The 20,997-nt window shown below is 41.9% G+C and overlaps 1 protein-coding gene across 10 annotated transcripts in view; it reads left to right on the top strand.

The window, feature by feature from the left end:
* The window catches only part of SEC24D (SEC24 homolog D, COPII coat complex component), a 201,869-nt gene extending 182,480 nt beyond the window's left edge, over window positions 1–19,389 (top strand). For 7 of the 10 annotated variants that reach the window (XM_072334482.1, XM_072334486.1, XM_072334483.1 and 4 more), the window contains 15 exons: window positions 417–555; window positions 2,162–2,277; window positions 5,034–5,158; window positions 7,232–7,423; window positions 7,958–8,051; window positions 10,074–10,190; window positions 10,653–10,823; window positions 11,527–11,623; window positions 12,253–12,398; window positions 13,871–14,009; window positions 14,388–14,506; window positions 15,559–15,738; window positions 16,226–16,417; window positions 16,960–17,052; window positions 17,462–19,388. In XM_072334482.1, the coding sequence (XP_072190583.1) occupies window positions 417–555; window positions 2,162–2,277; window positions 5,034–5,158; window positions 7,232–7,423; window positions 7,958–8,051; window positions 10,074–10,190; window positions 10,653–10,823; window positions 11,527–11,623; window positions 12,253–12,398; window positions 13,871–14,009; window positions 14,388–14,506; window positions 15,559–15,738; window positions 16,226–16,417; window positions 16,960–17,052; window positions 17,462–17,602 (2,061 nt within the window). In that variant the 3' untranslated portion in view covers window positions 17,603–19,388. Of the gene's footprint in view, window positions 1–416; window positions 556–2,161; window positions 2,278–5,033; window positions 5,159–7,231; window positions 7,424–7,957; window positions 8,052–10,073; window positions 10,191–10,652; window positions 10,824–11,526; window positions 11,624–12,252; window positions 12,399–13,870; window positions 14,010–14,387; window positions 14,507–15,558; window positions 15,739–16,225; window positions 16,418–16,959; window positions 17,053–17,461 lie in introns of all 10 variants that reach the window. The other 3 variants (XM_072334490.1, XM_072334489.1, XM_072334479.1) reach the window with 3 other exon arrangements.
* Window positions 19,390–20,997: the final 1,608 nt, after the last annotated feature.

The following is a 20,997-nucleotide window of genomic DNA, read 5'->3' as shown; positions in this document are numbered from 1 at the left end:
GATACTCCTGTGCAATGCATGAGCAGCAACAAATTTCTTTGGGAAAGCTCATACTGATAGAGAAGGCAAAATACCTGGACCTCAGTGATTTTTCCCTCGTGAGCTGTAAAATTCCTTCAGAGAAAGTCAGCCCAGGGCCCTAAAGCTTCAGTGCTTACAAAATTTTCTAGGATTTTGATGTGAATCCTTTCTTCCTTTTTGGTAAGTATAAAAATAGGGTTTGTGAACTTGCAGATTTAGTCTCTCAGGGTACCCGTGAGTCAGTTTTACTGTAGAATTTGGGTACATGCTGAACAACGATGTCTTAATCAGGTGAAACTTAACAGGAGTTAAGACTGAGCAGCAGCTTCCTAACCCACTTTATTTGATTTCAAGTATGCGGTGCTTTCTGTAACTTCATTTACCTCTTTATTTAGACACCTCTTTATGTGGTAAACCATGGTGAGGCCGGACCAATCCGATGTAACAGGTGCAAGGCTTACATGTGTCCTTTCATGCAGTTTATTGAAGGTGGTAGGAGATATCAGTGTGGATTCTGCAATTGTATAAATGATGGTAAGTGATGTTTCCCTGATCTGTGACTCCTGTAAAACTAGAAAAGAACCATACATCTGAAGTGATTTGCTTGACTTGCTGGCATGAAAATGCAGTAAGGAAGCCTATTTCACAATATCAAAACAAAACAAAAAACATTGTAAAAAATTGGAAGCACTTTTTCAATCCAATTTGTAAAACTTTGTAAGAAAACTTAATGCTGAATTGTGAAACCCAGTGTGGTGTGATCAGAAGTTTATTTTAAAGTACCATATCGACGTAGGTTGCAAAGCTGCTTGTATTGCTCCCCCAAAGCAACTTCTGTGTAGAAAAATTAAGAAATGTAAATGTTCAGAAAAGACCAAATATTTAGAAGCATGTTAGACTGTTCATGGCTGTGCATGCAGTGGTTAAATAACCTATTAATCTCACTGTGACAACTGTTGGTTTTCACAGAAGATACCATGCCATATTTGTTCAAGTGTGCTGCATGTGACTCATAACTGTTCTTGTGCTCTTGGCTGAATCCCAGCTCTTTGCCAGAACTAGCCTTTCTAGACATCTGTATCAAGTTGGATTTCCTCAGCTGGATCGCAGTGCTATAGTGCTTTCCCTAATACAGTAATATTTTCAGCTCTGAAACAGGAACCTTGACAGGCTAACTGCAGCTTCTTTGCTGCCCGAGGCTCAGATGTTGGAGCCAGCGTAGCAGACAGCAGTCTTCATAGTTAGCAGTTTAAACTTGCATAAAGAGAAATTTGAATGCATTATGAACATTTTAAGAAAGTATCATTTTCAGTTATGCTTTGTATGCATACGGTGTTCTTTATCCGAGTAGGAAATTGACTGAAAAATAACATTGAGACCTTAGATGTCCTGCAAATTAGGAGTGTTCTGCACCCCCACCCCAGCTTTTAACAGGCACAAATTGTGAAAAATAGTCATCCTAAATGTATGTTGATGGAGGTTGTTGATGTATGTTGATGTCCAGATGCAACCATCCCCAGTGTGACCAGCCTTCAGACTAAGCACATCTATAGATCGTTGGTCACAGAACCCTTGATTTCTTAATGCTTGCTTTGGAATTTTGCATCTTTTATCGGTAGCTACAGGAAATTCCCAATGCAATGGACTGAATGCAGTTTGCTGTACAGTAGGCCAGGGGTGTGAACATTGCAGAGTGGTATTTTTACATAAAGCAGTGCAGGCTTCAGAAAATGCCGTTTTTAATTCTGGCAACATGAATTAAGGTTTGGGGAGACAGAAAAGAAAAAGAAAGAAAAAGAGCCATCGTTAGCCTGTATCCTGAGGATAGCAGACTCCTGCCTGTGGAGGTAACCTGAGTCAGTTTTACCTACTTAAGCTTTAGGGGCACAGTTATATACAGGGGAATATGCCTTGTTCTCCAAATGCAAGAGGTTCCGGACTACCAAAATACAGGTTTTGTTTGTTTTCATGGATGGATGTGTGGAAAAAAACATAACCTGGCTGGTGTTTATGTTCTTCCCTTTATCAGTAACAGAGTGGGCTACATTAATATGTCATATCTGTGGATTGGAGCTGTTGGGTTGTTCCCCTCTGCTACAAAATATAAACTTTTTTTTTCTGCTCTTGTACTGATTTGTAGTCCCTCCGTTCTTCTTCCAACATCTGGACCACATTGGCCGACGGGTAGACCACTATGAAAGGCCTGAGCTATCTCTGGGATCATATGAATATGTTGCTACTTTGGATTACTGCAGAGTGAGTATCTTCAATATGCAAATTCTGTTACGATGATTATAAGCTGAAATATCAGGGAACATTTTAAAAAATGTACAAATGTGGATAATTTAAGCTTATGATTACGCATTTTGTTCTTTTGTTTGATGGGAGTATGAGCCTAGCAAGTAAGAATAATAAGCAGTGTGTCAAAGTCCTGGATCGTAAGTCTTCAACTGGGGTGCTGGTTTGGTCCTAGCAAGTGTGTAGAGGATATTTTGAGGATATAGCTCAAATCTTGTCGCAGTGTTGCATTTTAATAGCATGTCTTCTGTTAATTTTGAGGACAGACATACACCTAAATTGCCTTCTGAGCTTTGTAAACCTTAGCATGGGAATCTGAATCTTTTCCTGACTCGTAGTTGCAGTGTTCTGACCTGTAAGTTACAATGGAATGGGTTCTGTCTCCTAATACTGAATTACTTATAAACTTGTTCCAGAGCCCACTCAGACCACTGGAAATGTTTGTAGTTGATTTTATTAGAGAGCTGTATTTGATAATTCCCATAGCACAAATGATTTCAGCTTTTTGAACTTCCTCACAGAATTTTCCAAAATGCCCAATGTGGCTTCATCTGCCTGCAGTACAGACCTGTTTGTTGGTTCCTGCTGAAGTCAGGTAGAATTGTCCTTCTGTCAGCGGAATGAGTTCATGATAAGGTTAGGGAAATAAGTTGAATCTGACAAAGTCTTGAAGTGCATACCAGTAACTTCCTCAGCCGATCAAATTGTTGCTTGCACAAATGAATGAGCAATTGTTCAGTTCTGCTTTCTTGCAGGGATACTGCTCCAAAATCCAACGAAATACCTGAGATTGCCTCTATGGATTGCACTGAGATCTGGGTTAAACCCCAGATCACAAGATGGCAACTCAGTGACTGTAGTGAGCGTTAGTTGTAAACCATGTGGGATCCTCAATGTACGTCCCATGTAGCTACATCAAATTTGGTTCAGCTTTGCTGATTTCTGCAGCTAGGCTTTTGAAAGTGTGTGTACTACGTAGCCCTGTGCCAGTTTTTGTTGTTCTTCTCTCCTCTGCAGTTGTAACCCTGCGTGATACATTCACCATCACAGTGCTGCTTTCAGCGCAGTGACTTTCAGCAGATAGATTAAATCAGGGAGTTCCTGTGATAAGGAAAATACAAATACAGAATTATCAGTCACACTGGGAGTGCTAAGCCACTGAATCTTAGAGAAGTTAACACTTTTATAATCATTTTCTCATTTTGCTCCAAGTTAGAAACGTTTAGTTCTTTTGTAAATCAGTTTAAGACCAAAACTGAAAAGTCATTTCCTTTCGTGCTTATCAAATGACAAGGATGAACAGCTACAGAAATGTTAACAAATAGCAGCTGTTCTGCATTATTGTGCTCCTGCTAAGCGGATGTGGCAAGAGCACAAGTTCTCATTTCTGCCATATATTTGTCAGAAATTATGCAGGGATTCTTTACAACCAGCAGTGTGCTGTGAGGAATTTCATAGAGTAATGTTTGATCCGGTTTGTGAAACTAGAATCCAAATATAGAACACAGAAGAGCTGTTAACGATACTGTCTGTTTTTAGTTGACAAGAGTTAATCTTGATTTACGTGATTCACATGAGGTGAGATCAAGGGTATAATGATTGACTTTAAGTGTTTGGAGACTACAGTAAGTCGTAATTCAAATAATAGATGACTTTCTTCTTATACAAAGTTTTCTGTGGTCTATTTGTAGCAAGTATGATTTGATAAGTGGCCAGAAGGCTTTATGTGAAGACTGTGAAACATTGTATGCAACAACAGAAGGGTTGGCCTGACATTGCCACCAATAACCACTCCTTGTCTTAAAGAGTTAGTCTTGCCACAGGACTCATATCAGTTTTCCTACCTATGATGGTTACAGTTGCTGTGTACGCTCTGTTTGATCTTCTTCCTAGGTCTCTCTGTAAGCATGACACTGCTTTATTTAAAACCAAAACCAAAACCTTCATCATTGCGTTACTTAGGGAATATTGTGTCAGTGTCATACCATTTGTATGCACTTGCATTATGAGAAACAAACTATGGCTAAGAAGCTGTGCCCAAAGGAATCCTTACCTGTCCAAGTCAATGCTCCTTTATGCAGCAGTTGCATACAGTGAATGTGATGCTCTCGTGCTTTAATTATCCTAGAGAAAATCAGCTTATTCCTGAAAATACAGTTTTCTTATCTGTTCAGAGTGCACTGGGGCATGAGAAAGCAAGACAGACAGATAGACAGACAAATAGACAGGATGCAGATGGTTGATGCTTAGCACTGCTAAGGACTGCGATATTTTACTTGTGGTTCGGTACTTGGGTCGCATTTTCTGTTTCCAGAATGGTTAGAAATTGCTTAACAAAAACCAAACTGAAGTATCCCTCTTAACAAGATTGTTGCATGGAAAGTGTGGGTACAGAAAAAAGCCAAAACCAAATTTGTTTAAATAACTGAATTCCAATAGAAGATGTTAGTATTTAAACAATTAAGCAGTTTAATAAACTGTTGCACTTTAAATACTGTGTTCTAGTAGGATGCTACTTTCCAGTAATACTGTTTTATTCCAAGGATGGACCTTACCAGTACATCATCTTTTGGTAGCAATTACTATTTTTAATCCATAGCATTTCTCAGATGACTGAGCAGTGTATTTAGACTGCCTTACTGTACCGTTTGTAAATCTTCTTTGACATGTTGGGACACCATCTGATTTTCCCCGTTAATATTTTTTTTCTGTAGAACAACAAGCCTCCAAATCCACCCGCTTATATCTTCATGATTGATGTGTCATACAGAAATATAAACAGCGGCCTTGTTAAACTCATTTGTGACGAACTGAAGACTCTTCTCGATAGACTTCCCAGGTAAGGAAACATAAATGCATTCTGCTTAACTTGCTGTGCTACAGTTATCATGCAGCTGTGCATGAATTCAGGAAAGCTAAGGAATCTTAGCTTGAGTTTAACTTTGCTGGCAATTTCTGAGAATCTTAGATTGATGTCTGGGTTTACTGCTGTGTGAACAGAAAGCATCTGTTGAACTGATTGCACATGTAGCATTCTCTCTTCTCCTTTCTTGCAGTGAACTCTAGTGGTTTTATTAATGAAATCCTAACTTGTAGTTTTGACTTGCTGCAGTTCCCATGCTGGGAATTCACCCTGTGCTCAGATTTATGGGAGCCCAGATTCTTTAAAAGGAAAGACTTCTGAGTATCAAAGCAATGTGCGTAACAGAAGGGGGCACTGCTATAAAGATGCGTGGCAGAGAAGCCCGGAAGCAGATGAGGAAAGAGAAGTTAAAAGTAGCAAATGGATTGAGCTAGGCGGCTCCGAGAGCTCTTGTTGAAAGGGCGTTGTGCTTTTGCAGACTTGTAGCACAGCAGAAAACACACTGTTTGCTTGCTTGAAACATTAGGGCAAACATTTTCAAATTGACTAAATCTAAACCAGGATCCTGCCTATTTATGATACATGGAGAAATATGTTAATAGAAATTGTGCCCACCAGCTCAGAAAGCCAGGCTAACTAGTTGTGCCAGCGTGATTTTTAGACACATAACTTAGAACCATTTGAACGTGTGTGATACTGAGATCTCATTTTGGGACTCGAAGAAGAACAGTGTTGTGTGTTGGCTGCACAGGTAACCAGCTGCTGTGTTTGCAACTCACCTTTAAAATTATGAAGAGAACTGAGGTTGTGCAAAGTGTGCAGAGCAGCACAGATAAGAGCGCTGTCTGATAAAATTGTCCCACATGCCTGCTATGTCAGAACTCTGGGACCAGTGGATGATGCAGCTATTTCTCTTGTGAGTAAGAAAGCGCTGTATGTCCTAACTGAGCTCCTGAATGACTTCTGTTCATAGTATTATGAAGAAAATGGTGTCTGAGTGCTTGGAGTGTTCAGAAACGTGCGCTCAGAAGTCCTGCCTCTTTTTGAGTTATGGAGTATCTTGGAGGGATTTTTTAAAATACTTCTTTATGGAATGTGTTCCGTGTAGAAAACTGATTTCTTTTAGATCTGAGCAGCCCCTTTCTCATCCAGCACTGTCTCCTTAAGACAGTAGTGGATTAACATTCTGTATTGACACGAATACTGAAGGTTGTAGATGAGAAAAATCTTTTCCCTCCCAAGCTGAAATTTGTAGATAAAACTTGTGTAACTAGCAGAAGGTGCTACTGTAGATACAATTAAGAGCAATTTTTTTAAATAGGATCCCCTTTTACTACACTGAGGACTGTAAACCTGCTAAGGGCCCAACTAGTACGACTGGTGATGCTGCTGCTCATCGCACAGTAACTACTGCTTAGAGGAGTTACCTCCTGGAAGACAGACAGTGAGTGAGCTTGCTGCTCACAGTGTTCCTGCACAGCAGCAGTCGACTGGCTTCTCTTGGTCTGGGAACGTACTGGCAATGACAAGCAATCTGTGCAGTGCGTGTTGTGTGTGATGCGCAGCTATGAAGGACCTAAGAGCTTTTGGTGCTTAAAAACAGTCCTGCCAAGGTCCAAATGTCATCAGTCACTATTTAAGCCTAGTTACTATTCCTGCTATTCCTACTAGGTATCAGTCGTTACTGTCCCTGAATTACCATCTATTCTAAATAAAGGTGCTTTTCTGACTACATCTCATACTAATTGTCTGATCCCCTTTTCCATGTCTTGAGGACAACGTGGTTCATTATTTATCTTGGATACTTTTGACTTCTCAAATAGGATGCAGAGTTGATAGGGCTGACTTTTGAGAAATATTTGTTTGATATTACAGCCGTTGATTTAATTAGTGATTTGATTTGACCCAAGGCGATGATTGGGGTAATTAATGGCATCTTGGTGGTTGTTTGCTTTGTTGCTCCCTGTACAGATAACGGTCTGAAATGGCCTTGCATTTCAAGGTCAGAGTTTCAAAATTGTAACAGTTGTTTTTCAATTTTTCTCACAGAGAAGAGCAGGAAGAATCCTCAGCAATTCGAGTTGGTTTTGTCACTTACAACAAGGTCCTCCACTTCTTTAATGTGAAAAGTAACTTAGCTCAGCCTCAGATGATGGTGGTCTCAGACGTTGGAGAAGTTTTTGTTCCTTTGCTGGATGGTTTCCTTGTTAACTTTCAGGAATCACGATCAGTTATTCACAAGTAAAGTACAATTATTCCGTATCTGCACAAGATCTTGACGCTAGAATAAGCATTTTTCCTTTTAGCTCATTGTCACGGAGAGTTTGGAGCATGCATGTACTTGTTGAAATGCTTCAGAAGTCATCAGGTGCTTCAAGTTCTGTATTTCCCCCTCTGTGGCAAAGCAGAAGTGCTGTCAGTGACTCCATGATGCTGAATTTGGAAGCATATTTAGGCCAGCTCTAAACCGTGCATCATCACCTGTGCCATTTCAAAAATGGCAGAGGGCTGCGGCTGTGTGCCACGCTGTGTGTTTTTCCTCCTGTGTATGTGATAAATATTGTAGTGTGTGCTCCTTTATGTTATCGGCTTTGAAACGATACGTTTCAGTAGAATTTTAAAATTCAAAAAGAAGTTGAGCGATCAAAATTCTTTTTTAATTTGCTTGGAACATGTGAAAAACATCTTCCTTGGTGAAGACTGGGTACGGGACATCTTGGGGGTCCTCAAAAATACACTGAGCAGTTGGGACACTCATCCTTTCCTCTTTCGTAGCTTGTTGGACCAGATCCCGGAGATGTTTGCAGACACTAATGAGAGTGAGACCATCTTTGCTCCTGTTATCCAGGCTGGCATGGAGGCGCTAAAGGTTAGAATGTTCCTTTCTGAAAAAGAAGCAGCTCTTTAATTAGGACTTGATTTGATAACCTACCTAAATTCCATTTGCTACAGGGCAGTGATGAGTCCTACAAATCGCAGTGGGAAATGAGAAAAACCACTGTTTCCAGCATTGATATTCCGTTATTCTAACAGCGCATTTGAGCTTTCTTTGTTGAAGTGAAAACACTGATTGGCACACCTGGCTTCAAATTCTTCTTGAGCAAAACAGGTCCCTCAAGAGTCTGTTCCATATAGGCAGGATGTTTAGGGAGAGGCGGGGAGCAGGAGCTGGTTTAATGTTCAGCATTTGAGGGATAAAAAGGTGTTCAGTTACTACAGAATCGATAGATGCTCGGGATGTTTGCACAGATTCGTAGTCTCTGTGTGTTTGAAAGGCAGAGTAAGAACTGATGTAAGATACCAGCAGCTTTAGTCTGCCTGTTCTCCAACTTCTGCTGCCTTTGTACAAAATGAGGTATTTATGACTATAGAATTGAGTGCAGAGTTCTACTGAGCTGCCGGCTTCTCACAGCATGCAGGCAGCTGAAAATGAATCTGTGGATCAAATGCATCCCCAGCAGCTTTCTGTATGTCAGGGATAGCCCTCGAAATGCTGACACCACAAGGACTGTAGGGGCAGAAAAGCAGCCAGAGTTGTTTTCCCAGAGTTAATGTGAGTAAAAAAAATCTGTTAAACCAAAATTCTCTCATTTGTTTCTAATTTGTTTCTTAAATATTTATTTTCTTCTTATTGATAGTCGCAGAAGGTCTGCGTGAAGAACATTTGGTTACCAGTTCTGTCCGAATGCTGTCTTGCTTTGGACTAATGCAAAACAATCTTAAACGTGAATTTTCATTTGCTGCTGTGCCTATTTAAAAATAAGAGTCTTTCTCAAGTAAGCTTTTCATTGAACTCAGTACTTCAAAGTGAGCATTCTCAAGGATTTTCACTGTAAATTATTCATGCACACTTGTGCTCAAGAAAGCAAACCTTGCCTAAAAAGAATAAAATGGATTCGGTTGTTCTTTGGTATGAATACACTTCTGGAAGTAATAACTGTAGACAGGTTCCCAGTAATTCCTGCCGCACATTGTGATGGGAACGTGCTCCGTCAGCTTTCCACTCCTTACAGGATGCTTTGTCAAAGTTACCAAAAAAACTGGTGTTCATAATTAAAAACTCCAGTGCTTCAACTAGTAGGGGTGAAATTTCATCCCTATTAGAAGTAAGATACTGTCTTTGATTGCATTTCTGCCACAGCAAACAAATGTCTGCTTCTCCCAGAATGCCATGGCGTATTTTGAGATGTGGCCTAATCCTGAGCGCATCTTTAGATCTGGAGGGGAAGCAGTTCCAAAGCAGAGTAGTGTCGGTAGTCTCACGTATTGCATTTCTAAACTAGGGCTGACGAGCAAAACTGCTCCCTTTCCTTCTTCTTTCCTTTCACCCAGTTTAATACTCAACGAATTCACAACTGCTGATTAGCGATCTCAGTAACAGTGAATGAAAATCTGATATTTTGGCTGAAGCTGGTATTCACTTCATTTCTTAGTGGAAGGTGTGGAAGGTTGTTTCTTAGTGGAAACACTCCTGTGTTACAGTGCTTTAGTTTGGATGCAGAGTCTGCCACAGGAGTGTAGTTGACACTCTTCTCTAAAGATACAGTGACCTAAACGGAAAGAAACGTATTCTCTGATAAATTCCATGACTTTTAATTAATTGCATCCAATTGAAAATTCTCCAGGAGAGGAACTTCTTGTTCTCATTGAGAGTATGTAGAAATTACTGTACCAGTGCATCACCCAGCAGCACATCTGTGTTAGACTAAGTTATGTATGACATGCAACTCCCAGCTTTGGGAATCCATCCAAGGTAAGGACTGAAATGAATTCTTTAGCTTGAAGAACTTTTGCAGAAATGTTACTGTTCTAAGAGAAACAAGCGTGTCTGAAAATTAGCCTTGTTAATCTTAGCAGCAGATTCAATGCTATATGGGTGTCTTTGCGACAGGCTGCAGAATGTGCTGGGAAGCTGTTTGTCTTCCACTCTTCATTGCCAACTGCGGAAGCACCGGGAAAACTGAGAAACAGAGATGACAAAAAACTGCTCAGCACAGATAAAGAAAAGGTATTTTCCATTCTGAGTTCCTAAGGAAGTGCTATACACTGAATTTCTCCAATAGAACCTTGATCTCTCGCATTTATCTTCTGCTACAAAGGTTTGTAACTACAGAGCATTCCCACTCTGTGACCTGATGACTTAGTTATAATGGACAAATATATCAGTATGGCCCTATGGGAACACCAAAGTTGAGCTATGGTCAAGCAGCTACACTCATTTATAAAGGAAATCCATAGCTGCAGATAATTCCACCCATCGAGTCTCTGCTACCTCCCCATTCAGTGAGTTCAGTGAGGGTGTGAAGTTTTTGATGCCGGTGTGTGTCAGTGGAACACATGGGCAGGGTGGTTCTGATTGAAATGCAAGTCTCACTTGCATCATTTTTATTTTTCAGGTGGAGATTTGGGTTGTGAGTGGCTGCCAACAGCATCTAATGTTGTGGCGTTTCTGTCCTTTACTTTTGTGCAGACACTCTTCCAGCCTCAGGTCAGCTCTTACGAGTCCTTAGCCAGAGACTGTGTGGCTAACGGCTGCTGCGTCAATCTGTTCCTCTTCCCAAATCAATATGTGGATGTCGCTTCCCTGGGCCTTGTCACCATGTGCACTGGAGGCACACTGTACAAGTACAACAATTTCCAGGTAAGTGGTGCAGGTCCCCAACCTGCCAGCAAGTAGCAGCTGGGGGTTGCCTGTTTTTATTTCAAAGTCTTCTTTGGCAGTTAACCTAAAAGTAAAGGAACTGTAGAAAATTTACTTAGGAACCTCAGGGGATACAGTTGAAACTCACAGATGGCAGGTCAGACTAAAATAAGGGTTGAAATTGTAGTTTTACTTTTGTATAAGTTGGTTGGCACCTTAAAAGTCAATTGACTTACCTGAATATGCTGACGTCTGCAGGGAAGTCAGTTCCTCCGTACCTATAGATAAAAGTGCTTACAATAGAGACCAAAATAAAGTCACAACAATGTTTGTTTGTTTAAAATGTCTGAGGAATATTCATGGGGAAGGCAGGACTTCCCTTCTGGCAGGAGCTGCAGAAGCACTCTTTGTGAAGTGAGCAAGGCGACTCTGTAATTCTTAAGGCCATGCCATTTGAACTTAGCTAGGATGAATGTTACTGGGGGTGGATGGTAGTGAACATGAATTCTGCTTATCTAAACCTGATGGTGAACCGGGGCATACTTGCACAGCTCTGTTCCTGTCGATGAAGTCTCTTAAAGGAAAAGAGAGATGTCACACGTGAGAAGATGTGATGGCAGGGAGGGGGAGAGTGTTGGGTTTGTGCTCGCTTGCTGCCACCCAGTGGTGAACTGCAGCTCTTGCTTTTGCTTCACCTTTCTAGCTCAATTCTGACAGCCCACAGTTCCTAACTGACCTCAGGAGGGACATAGAGAAGAAGCCGGCATTCGATGCAATAATGAGGGTTCGGACAAGTACAGGTAATGGGACCCGCTGGGAATGAGAATATGTGATTCTAAGTAATACAGTGCAAGAAGTGCTGTACAGACTTGTAACAGCAGGCTGCCTGTTTTACCTCCATTGTGTACCTTTTGGAAAGTACAGCCTGAGAAAATGGATGTGTATCCCTTCACTGTGTATGTCCACATAAATTTGCAAGTGCCAGTAAGGCCTCTGATCATTATGCAGGCATCCTGAAGCACAGGGCAGTCTTAGAAAAGAGCCTGGTTTGCCCAAAACTCCTCGTGTTCTAAATACTTCAAATTAAATTAATGCTTCCGCTTTTCAACCATTAGTCCTTACTTTCAAATGCAAGTATCTGAGGAGAGCATAAGCACACTAAGAGGCCCGGTGAGTAATGCCAGAAGCTCTGGGGGTCCCTGAGTCACTGTGCTCCTCGATGGCGCACACATTGACTTCTTCCTCCTACCCAATGGCCAGCAGATGCCACCAGCAAGGAAGATGGGTGGGCACTGCAACCCTGAGGCTGCACACCCCTGAGGGAAAATACTTTGTGTTTCATTAAGCAAAATGTAGTTAGAAAATAACATCCTTTTTATTTGTAAGTTGTAAAACAATATTGTTTGCTTCCTTTTTTATCCGGCTGTAGGCTTCAGGGCTACTGACTTCTTTGGGGCCATTTACATGAACAACACCACGGATGTAGAAATGGCGGCAGTTGACTGTGACAAGGCTGTGACAGTAGAGTTCAAACATGATGACAAACTGAATGAGGACAGCGGAGCCTTAATTCAGGTAAAAAATGCAACGTGTCGTTTACTGACATTGTGAGCAACAAATTCTTTTTTTAATATGGCTGCAAAAAAAGTTACACTGTGGGGCTGATGGCAGCGATGCGTAGCGTGCACAGATGCTGGTGATGTGGTGCCACTAATAAAGTTTAATTAACTCAACAAAGAATGCTACCAATGGCAGGCTGTTTCAAAGCTAATTAGGTACTGGAATAGGCTCCCCAGGGAGGTGGCTGAATCGCCATCCCTGGATGTGTTTAAGAGCCGTTTGGATGTAATACTCAGGGATATGATTTAGCAGAGTTTTTTTTTTAGAGATAGGCTACTGGTTAGGCTGCGGTTGGACTTGATGATCTTCAAGGTCTTTTCCAACCTGGGTAATTCTATGATTCTACGATTCTCAACCACAATATGGCCCAACAGTTCCTGGAAGCATAAATTGGGCAGTAATTAAAACCGGCCTTTCTGTGCCTGAATTGCCAATGCTTGGGATATGCTCATACGTAGCAGAAGATTCATCCCAGCCATTATCAGATAAAGCAAGGCTGCTGTTTACTGTTGTAATGTTCTGTCCTGACCTCACGACCTTTTGCTGTTTTAATGACAGAACATGTTACAGCTTGAAAAGTTTCACACAAGCTGTAGAATTATCTGAACTTTTGCTTCTAAGCTCCTTAGCTTTTATCTTGCCCCTGTAAGTGCTTTGTAGGTTAGCAGTTAATTCTTGTACGAATACAGCGCTGTGGAACATCCACTTTGGTATGTTTGATGTCACTTTCTGCAGACCTGGAGTGGCAGCAGCGATGGAAGTGCATGCTGTGCAGATGCTGCATTTAACTCTCATACGAGAGTTTCTTGTGGAAGATCTTGTGGTCAGCAAAGCTGACCAGTGAGTTTACCTGCGGTTGGTGTTATGCCCCGCAGGCTTTGGCTTGTGATAAAGGTGATGAAATTAAATTATTTTTTGATGGAGGCAGTAGGAAACAAAGAAACACCTGCTGGCCAGATGCACACAGTGCCAGCAAAACGTTAGCAGGCAGGAGATCTTGAGCACAGTTCCTTTACTTTTCCTCCTGTGCAAGCTTCTGATCCCTGGTCTAGTGTCTTTTCGGCTGCGTTTCCTCAGGGCATTTTTCTTGATAGCATGTTCAAGTATGGCCTACAAGCAGCAGTCTCTTGTTTTCAGATGATACCAGCAGCGTGTAGCATGAGAAAGCACTAAGCCTTCCCAACAGCCATCATTATTTTATACTTCTAGGGCTAATATCTCTTATAATGCATTGACATGTCTAATACATTTACATAAAATTATGAATCTGATGTCCTTTGGTTCATTAGCACCGAAGCAGCACCAAAACTAGGCTGTCCTCAAAAGTAATCCTGTGCCTTCTGTGCAATGCGTGGGTGGCTCTTGTGCGATGATTAGCAACTTTGTTTTAAAATGGCGATGAAAGATATCTGGCTCCTCTGTTGCAGTGCGCTGTCCTCTACACATCAATCAGTGGGCAAAGACGACTTCGCATACACAATATAGGTTTGAACTGTAGCACCCAGTTGGCTGATGTCTACAAGGCTTGTGAGACTGACGCACTTATCAACTTCTTCGCTAAGTCAGGTAAAGCCAGAATACTTTATTTTTCCCTCAGATCCGGGGTTGAAAGGAGATGGAGCGATAGCTACTAGGAAGGCATGTGCTGTAACTTGAAACATTGAGAACTAGATTGTACATTTTAGATATATGTGCCCTAAAGGGAATACCTGGGAAGGTTGCTAGAAACAGGTAATGCACCAAAGTGTATAGGCACGGTATTATTGTGTTAGAATCTCTGTTTGGTTTGGGGTGGATTTGTTTGGTGTGAAAGTTTAAGTCAGAAAAAAAAAGCCATAGACGTGAGTTTAGTAAAATGAAAATCTAAGAGAATACTTTAAAACTTTGTCATGCAAACAAGCAACAGAACCCATCAAATGCCCTTTTGTTCTTCTGTCTTTGTAGCCTTTAAAGCTATTCTAAGCCAACCGCTGAAGGCTGTCAGAGAGATCCTGGTCAGTCAGACAGCGCACATGCTGGCGTGCTACAGGAAGAACTGTGCCAGCCCCTCTGCAGTGAGCCAGGTAAAGACCTCCCCAGGTCAGCCCCTCTTTGCAACAACCACGCTTGCACCGCAAAAGAACATTTTCTTCCAAATACGACGACAGGTGGGATGCAGTGGTAGCAATCACAACATAGATGGAGGCTGTTGTTTTGGGTGACAGTGCCATAGAAGGTGACAGCAGTACCACAGAAATGAGAGAGACTTTTCTTCCTGGTAGAATTATGTGCCAATTCTTAGAAGCTTTCACTTTTTTCTTGCATTCCTACAACCATAGTGGCCTGATTTTTTGATATGTAACACCTGCTGTTGTCCAAAAACAGAGAGAACTTAGTTAAGGTCCTGAATTTGCACACAGGTCTCTCAGTAATGCTCTACTAGTAAAAGCCTGATGCAGAGATAGGAACGGACTCCTACCAAAAAAATTCTCTCTAATCAAGACATCTCTGTTATTTTCAAATACTGTCACATGTAGTTCAGTTACCCACTCATTCTTTTTACAACTTCAGAGCATGTGGGGACTACCAGAAGTAGCACACAGTAAGGGGAAGGTGCTTTCAGATCCTTGCAGCAGCTGTTCCTGACATGTTGTCCCAGTTCCAAGGACAGTCCTTGGCTTTGACTTGAACTGAACTCAAACCCCACAAGCCTTTACCTTCTGTTTTTCTTACAGCTCTCGAAATACTTCCATCTCCCTTCTGCATTTTGAGGCGCTGCAAACATGGCTTCTCCCTCACTTTTCTGAACTGCAATTGGCAGTTTTCTTCTTCAGTGTTGAGGTTAATAGCGAAGGACTCACAACAATATTGGAGGGTTTCAATTTAGACTGTTTCCTTTAGTCTCCTTGAAACTATGTTTTCTAATTAGGCTTTTGTGTACCATTGAATGCTTCTAACAATCACAAGCCTGGGCAGTGAATTATTTCTCTCAGTGAAGACCAAGTGTTAGAAACAACACCAGTCAGTGAGGTACTTACTGTGGAAGAAAACAAAGAAATAGTAGTTTGAAAGTCCAGCTGTCATTCCCCAGCATATGGGATGTATTAATTCAATACAAGTCTCCTCTGCCTCTCAGCTCATCCTTCCAGATGCAATGAAGGTGCTGCCAGTGTACATGAACTGTCTGTTGAAGAGCAGCGTGCTGACGGGCAGACCAGAAATCCCAACTGATGAGAGGGCGTACCATCGACAGCTGGTCATGTCTATGGGAGTAGCTGACACGCAGCTGTTCTTCTACCCCCAGCTTCTGCCACTTGTAAGTATGTTACCTGCACATCTGTTCGCTTTCAGTAAAACTATTTAAATTGTGAAGATGCAGCAGATTTGCTCTGTGCCACACAGCATTAGATTTTTTAACGTGAAATAGTTGCTAGCTGAACTAAAAGTAGGAGGGAAGAACCTCTAGTTTAAAGGAAGCAGGGAAGTAGCACAATCAGTCACTGACATCAGCATCCTCTCATAATTCCACTGTATGTTTAACATGAGCCCGGCTTTTGACCTGGCTAATGAAGGATACCAGCTTTTAGTGAAGCTCAAGCTGGTTTGCTTGAGCTTCATATTTGTGGAGGTGCTCTATAGCATGTAGTGTCTTACCTGAAAAAGAAGTGACTGCTAATTTCTTCCATCTGGAAAGGAACCACTAAGGTGTGCTAAACCTGTTCGTATTACTTTTAGTGTGTAGTTAGAGCATCACTCACCTTGAAGGCACCATGTTTACAACTCAGGTACTTTCTGCCCTACAGCACAACCTGGATCTGAAGAGCGCTGCCGTGCCAGCTGCAGTGCGCTGCTCTGAGGAGCGTCTCTCGGAAGGAGGGGCCTTCATTCTGGCCAACGGTCTGAGCATGTTCCTGTGGCTGGGGGTCAGCACACCCCCCGAGCTCATCCAAGGGCTTTTCAACGTGCCATCTTTTGCACACATCAGCACGGAGGCTGTGAGTATGTGGAGGGAGAACAGTCCATTTTTCAGAATCCATGCTTTAGTAAGACCACGCCACTAAGTAGAGATGCCAAAGTGGGAACTCCGAGCATTCATCATTCAGCTCAAAGCAGAAATGGCTGCCAGCAGAAGGTGTTAAGACACCAAAAATAATGCGTTACACTGTCATAAACTTTCTCTCTGAACAGTTACAAGACAGGAACAAGTTTACAGAGTATCTTAAACTTATGTTATGACAGATACTAAAATCCTACTGAATATGCATTGCTGAAACAGCAACAAAGCATTAATGACAGCTACAGCTTCTCCTGAACCTGAACTTTGCTGATCATGAATTTTAATGTAGGGATTATTTTAAACTGAAGACAGACAGATGGGTTATTTGGGAAGGTTTTGCAAAGGAGATGATGGAGCATTTCCCAGCTTGGAATGAGACCCCACAGTAACACACACCATCAGAGCAGCAATTAGTCTTGTACCGAGTTTTAATAAATGTGACTGGAATGTAACAGCCAACCTGCAATGCTTCAATTCCAGCAGACGTTACTGCCTGACCTGGCCAACCCCTACTCTAAGAAAGTGAAGTCAATAGTGGAGCACATCCAGAACCAGAAACCCTACACTATGAAGGTAAGTGTTCTCTCAGCTTCAGCCTGTTCCTCATAGCTGTTCAAAAGAATACAACCAGCTGTGATAGATCTTCTTGTAGCTGTAAAAGGCTTTTTACATACCAGGAATTTCCACGTATGCCACTGAATTCCAGCTTGCATTCTAGGCAGACGCATCTCAAATGTACTTTATTATCTATTCAGAATTTTCAGACGTACCCTTAAAGATCAGTTTTATTCAGCAAACCTTCCTTCACACTTCCTCTTGGTTGCACATAAGTCGCTCTCCTGTGTTCCGAAGTGCAGCCATTGAAATGTCATTGCCAATTTACTGTTGTTTTTTTTCCCTTCAGTAGCATCCCATAGAGGAACATGGTACTGCTGCTTACTGTGATTGTATGCCACAAATATATGCATGTCTCTCTTTTCAGCTGATGATAGTGAAACAACGGGAGCAGCCAGAGATGCTATTCCGGCAGTTCCTAGTAGAAGACAAGAGTATTCATGGAGGAGCTTCTTACGTGGATTTCTTATGCTGCGTTCACAAAGAGATCTGCCAGCTGCTCAATTAAAGACAGTAACTTTCTGATTTTGCAGGAGGGACAGTCATTGGTGCCTGAAGGCTGGCCCACAGCTTCACTGTGCCCAGACATTCTGCTGTGCTTTACCAAACTTCCTGTGCTCTTTTTGTACAGTTTCATTCCACCCAGCTGCTCACTGAATATTTAGTTGACTGATTAAGCTGTAGAATAGAAGTTCTGCACTCAGGTATTAATCTTTGAGGAGTCCTGACTCTTAAGTTGAATTGCCAGATTCCAACCCGTCGATGCTTAAGAGCATTTTCAAGTGTCCAAATAGAATTTAGAAAGTAACTATTCCTATTTCTAGCCATAAATCGTTTAAAAGCCAGCGAAGATGCTAAAAATCTACACAGAAGGGACAAGCTGCAAGACGCTGCTTTTTCTACAAGTGAGCACACAGCTGAACCAGTTTTGCAGCAGTCCTGCAGTTCAGTTTGAGCATTTCAAAGCCCTGCGTGTAAAACAAACCTCTAGAGAATAACCCCCTTTTTCCTGGGAAGGGCAAGTATTCATTTTCTACAGACACAGAGCTCTGGGTGACCTGCTACAGCCACAGGTAGCCGGGACACAACAATACTTCTGTTTTATAACTGGACTTGAATAAACGAGTTTAGCAGTGGACCACAGGACAAAGGTAGTCAAACTATGCTGGTTCTAAGCTTGGTAGTTAATGCCACGCTGTGAAGGCACAATCCTCCAGCCTTCAGGGCAGCAATTAATCCAGCATGCTATTTCATTACATTTTCAAAACTGAACATGCTGTGCTTTATTTAGCACACTGGTTAACTGGAATAACTCCCAGTACCACTCAGCCAACCATCTGCTGCCCTCACAATGACAGCGGCAGGGCAGCTGACATTGACAAATTAACCAAAGGTGAGTTGCAGTGCTATAGAAGGAAAGCCTCGTGGCTAACACCAGTCCTGTCACAGGGCCTGACTGATGGATAAATCGCTCATCACTTCGGAGAATAAACTTCTGCTACTATCAATATTTAAGGTAGAATTTAGAGAGCCAGTCTATGGCAGGAAGCGCTGTTTACCTCAGTACTTCTCCAGGCTGTAGCTTCAGGACCAGTGCCTCTCACGTGAGAGCTGAACTTCTCCCAACTTGAAAAGCTGTTGTTACAAATATCAGTATTTCACAGAAGGCAAAACCAAAACAAAACAGCCTCACAAGAGTGTGTGAGACATAGGCCTCGTTAAAAAAAAAAGTGCCTTTGATCATGTTAATGTCACCAATCAGTATTTATCCTTTCCATAGCTAAAATAAACAGTCTGGTGCACATTGGTGACAGCTTATCAAAACTGCTGCATCTTCGTGCACTGAGTAACTCTTAAAACAAACGGACACGTTACAAAAGGATACTCACACCAATTCAGCTGTCAAATGAGCACTTTGCTGAGGACATTTTACTCTGTAAAAAGTATCTGTTGCCTTTCCAGATGAGCGTACTTTGTACAAATGACACCAGCAACTCAAGTGTAAAAAAATATAAGGAATTATTAAACATAATGTGTGTGTTTATTCTAAGACAGTGCCTCAGATTTCTTTCTTTTAATGCTGTCAGCCTCTCTGTCAAAAGCCACCCAGCACCTCTTACACTGTGCCACCTCCAGCTGGTACCCAGGACACTACAGAGGGCGGTTCTAGGACAACCAGCAATGGAAATTTGCTTCAGGATTCACACAGCTCCTCCCTGCCCTTTCTCTCCCATAAGCACAAGACAACATAATCAGCACACTGAGCAGGAAACGTGGCAGAGTTAAATGCTCAACAGCCCTTAGTTCCTACAAAGCAGAAATAACATTGTGGCGCACATCCAACCATTAGTGACTGTGAGGGGTTTGACCAACGTAGCTCATCTCCTCCAGGGGAAGCTTACTCTGGATTATACACTTCTCAGTGGTTGGTTCCTCTGTCAGCATCGAGCTCACATTTGCCAAAAGAAAAGCAGAGTTCTTTCCCCATTAGTGTGCAGTTTTACTTCATCTGTTCAACACAATTCACGTAGGAAAAATCTCATGAGACAGCAGCACAGTTACTTGCACCCACATACCCATCCCGCACTGCCACTATTATTATTTTCCAGGCAATACTCAGCACGCTACATGAAATTCCACATAAAAAAAAAATGCTCTAAGAAAATCATAAAGCAAAATGAGTTTTATGCCCCACAGGGAACACATCTGCATCACTTCCCTATGTACTGCTAAAGCCAGCAGAGAGGGCAGGAGTTCACGCACAGAGCTACTCCCCAGAACAAAGTTTTAGCAAGGTGAAGCTACCCGCATACCCCACTCATCAGAGCAGCAGCCTTTAAGGTGTCACAATGACTGACTACCACCAAGATACATCTTCAGGTGACGTGCAGCAGCTCCTGCAATGACCATGGAAGTTATTACACAGACATTTAAGAAGTGCGGTTCTCATCTCTGGTGTAAGTGACAGTATTACGGTACTCAAAATCTCTGGTTAATCGTAGCTAGGACTTGTTTCTCCCTCTCTTTAATTGCTGCAGTAAACAGGCTCAATATGATTTCATATGTTTCCTCTAACTTACCTTGATTTTTCACCTATGGAAATGACCCTATTCCATACAGGTTAGTAAGCTTTCCTCCCCTTTATTAGGTTGACCTTCACCCCATTATATTAGTATATTCCCACTATAGCAATAAAGCTGCCAACATTTCCCATTGGGAAGAAGAATGTATACAGAAACAAGGCCTCATTACCTGTCCCTTTCAGTTGCTCAATATATCCTTAAAAGCCCTGTTTCAAGAAACAAATGCGTGTTTCCAATGTTTCAGAACACATTCAGGATACTTCTGTCCCCTGCCAACCATTTCAGAAAATCTGAGGACTCCAACATTAATTCCCTGATTTGATGCCATTTAAGCACCATTTTCTGATAAAACTTTGCTACCTGAATTCCACCGACTAAAGCACCCATGAACAATGAGCCCACCTTCATGATACTGCCCAGGGAAAAACATTAACAAATTCTGAAAGCAATGCCCATTAACCTACACTGACCTCTTCCATTTCAACCAGTTTACCTTAACTGACCGTATCAGAGTGGAAGGAATCCCTCAGGTTGATGGCTAGATTTGCACACAATTGTTTGCAGCTGACTGGTATTCTGAAATCCCTTTGAAGCTAAATGCTAAGACATTCCAAGTATCCTGTCAATGTAATTGTCAAATCCTTCACCTAATTTACACAGGGGGTATTTAACATATTCCGAGTCCTATAAGCCTCTTCCAAAATGGAAAGACATGACAACATCACGACAGGCATCCCAAGTGAGATTGGTGGCTTTATGTTTTTGTTAACACTGGAAAGAAAGAAAATGGTTGGGCTTTTCATCTTCAAGGATAACGTGC

This window comes from Excalfactoria chinensis, chromosome 4, assembly GCF_039878825.1.
Source record: "Excalfactoria chinensis isolate bCotChi1 chromosome 4, bCotChi1.hap2, whole genome shotgun sequence".
Lineage (NCBI taxonomy): Eukaryota > Metazoa > Chordata > Aves > Galliformes > Phasianidae > Excalfactoria > Excalfactoria chinensis.
This window is presented reverse-complemented; position numbering and strand designations above follow the sequence as displayed.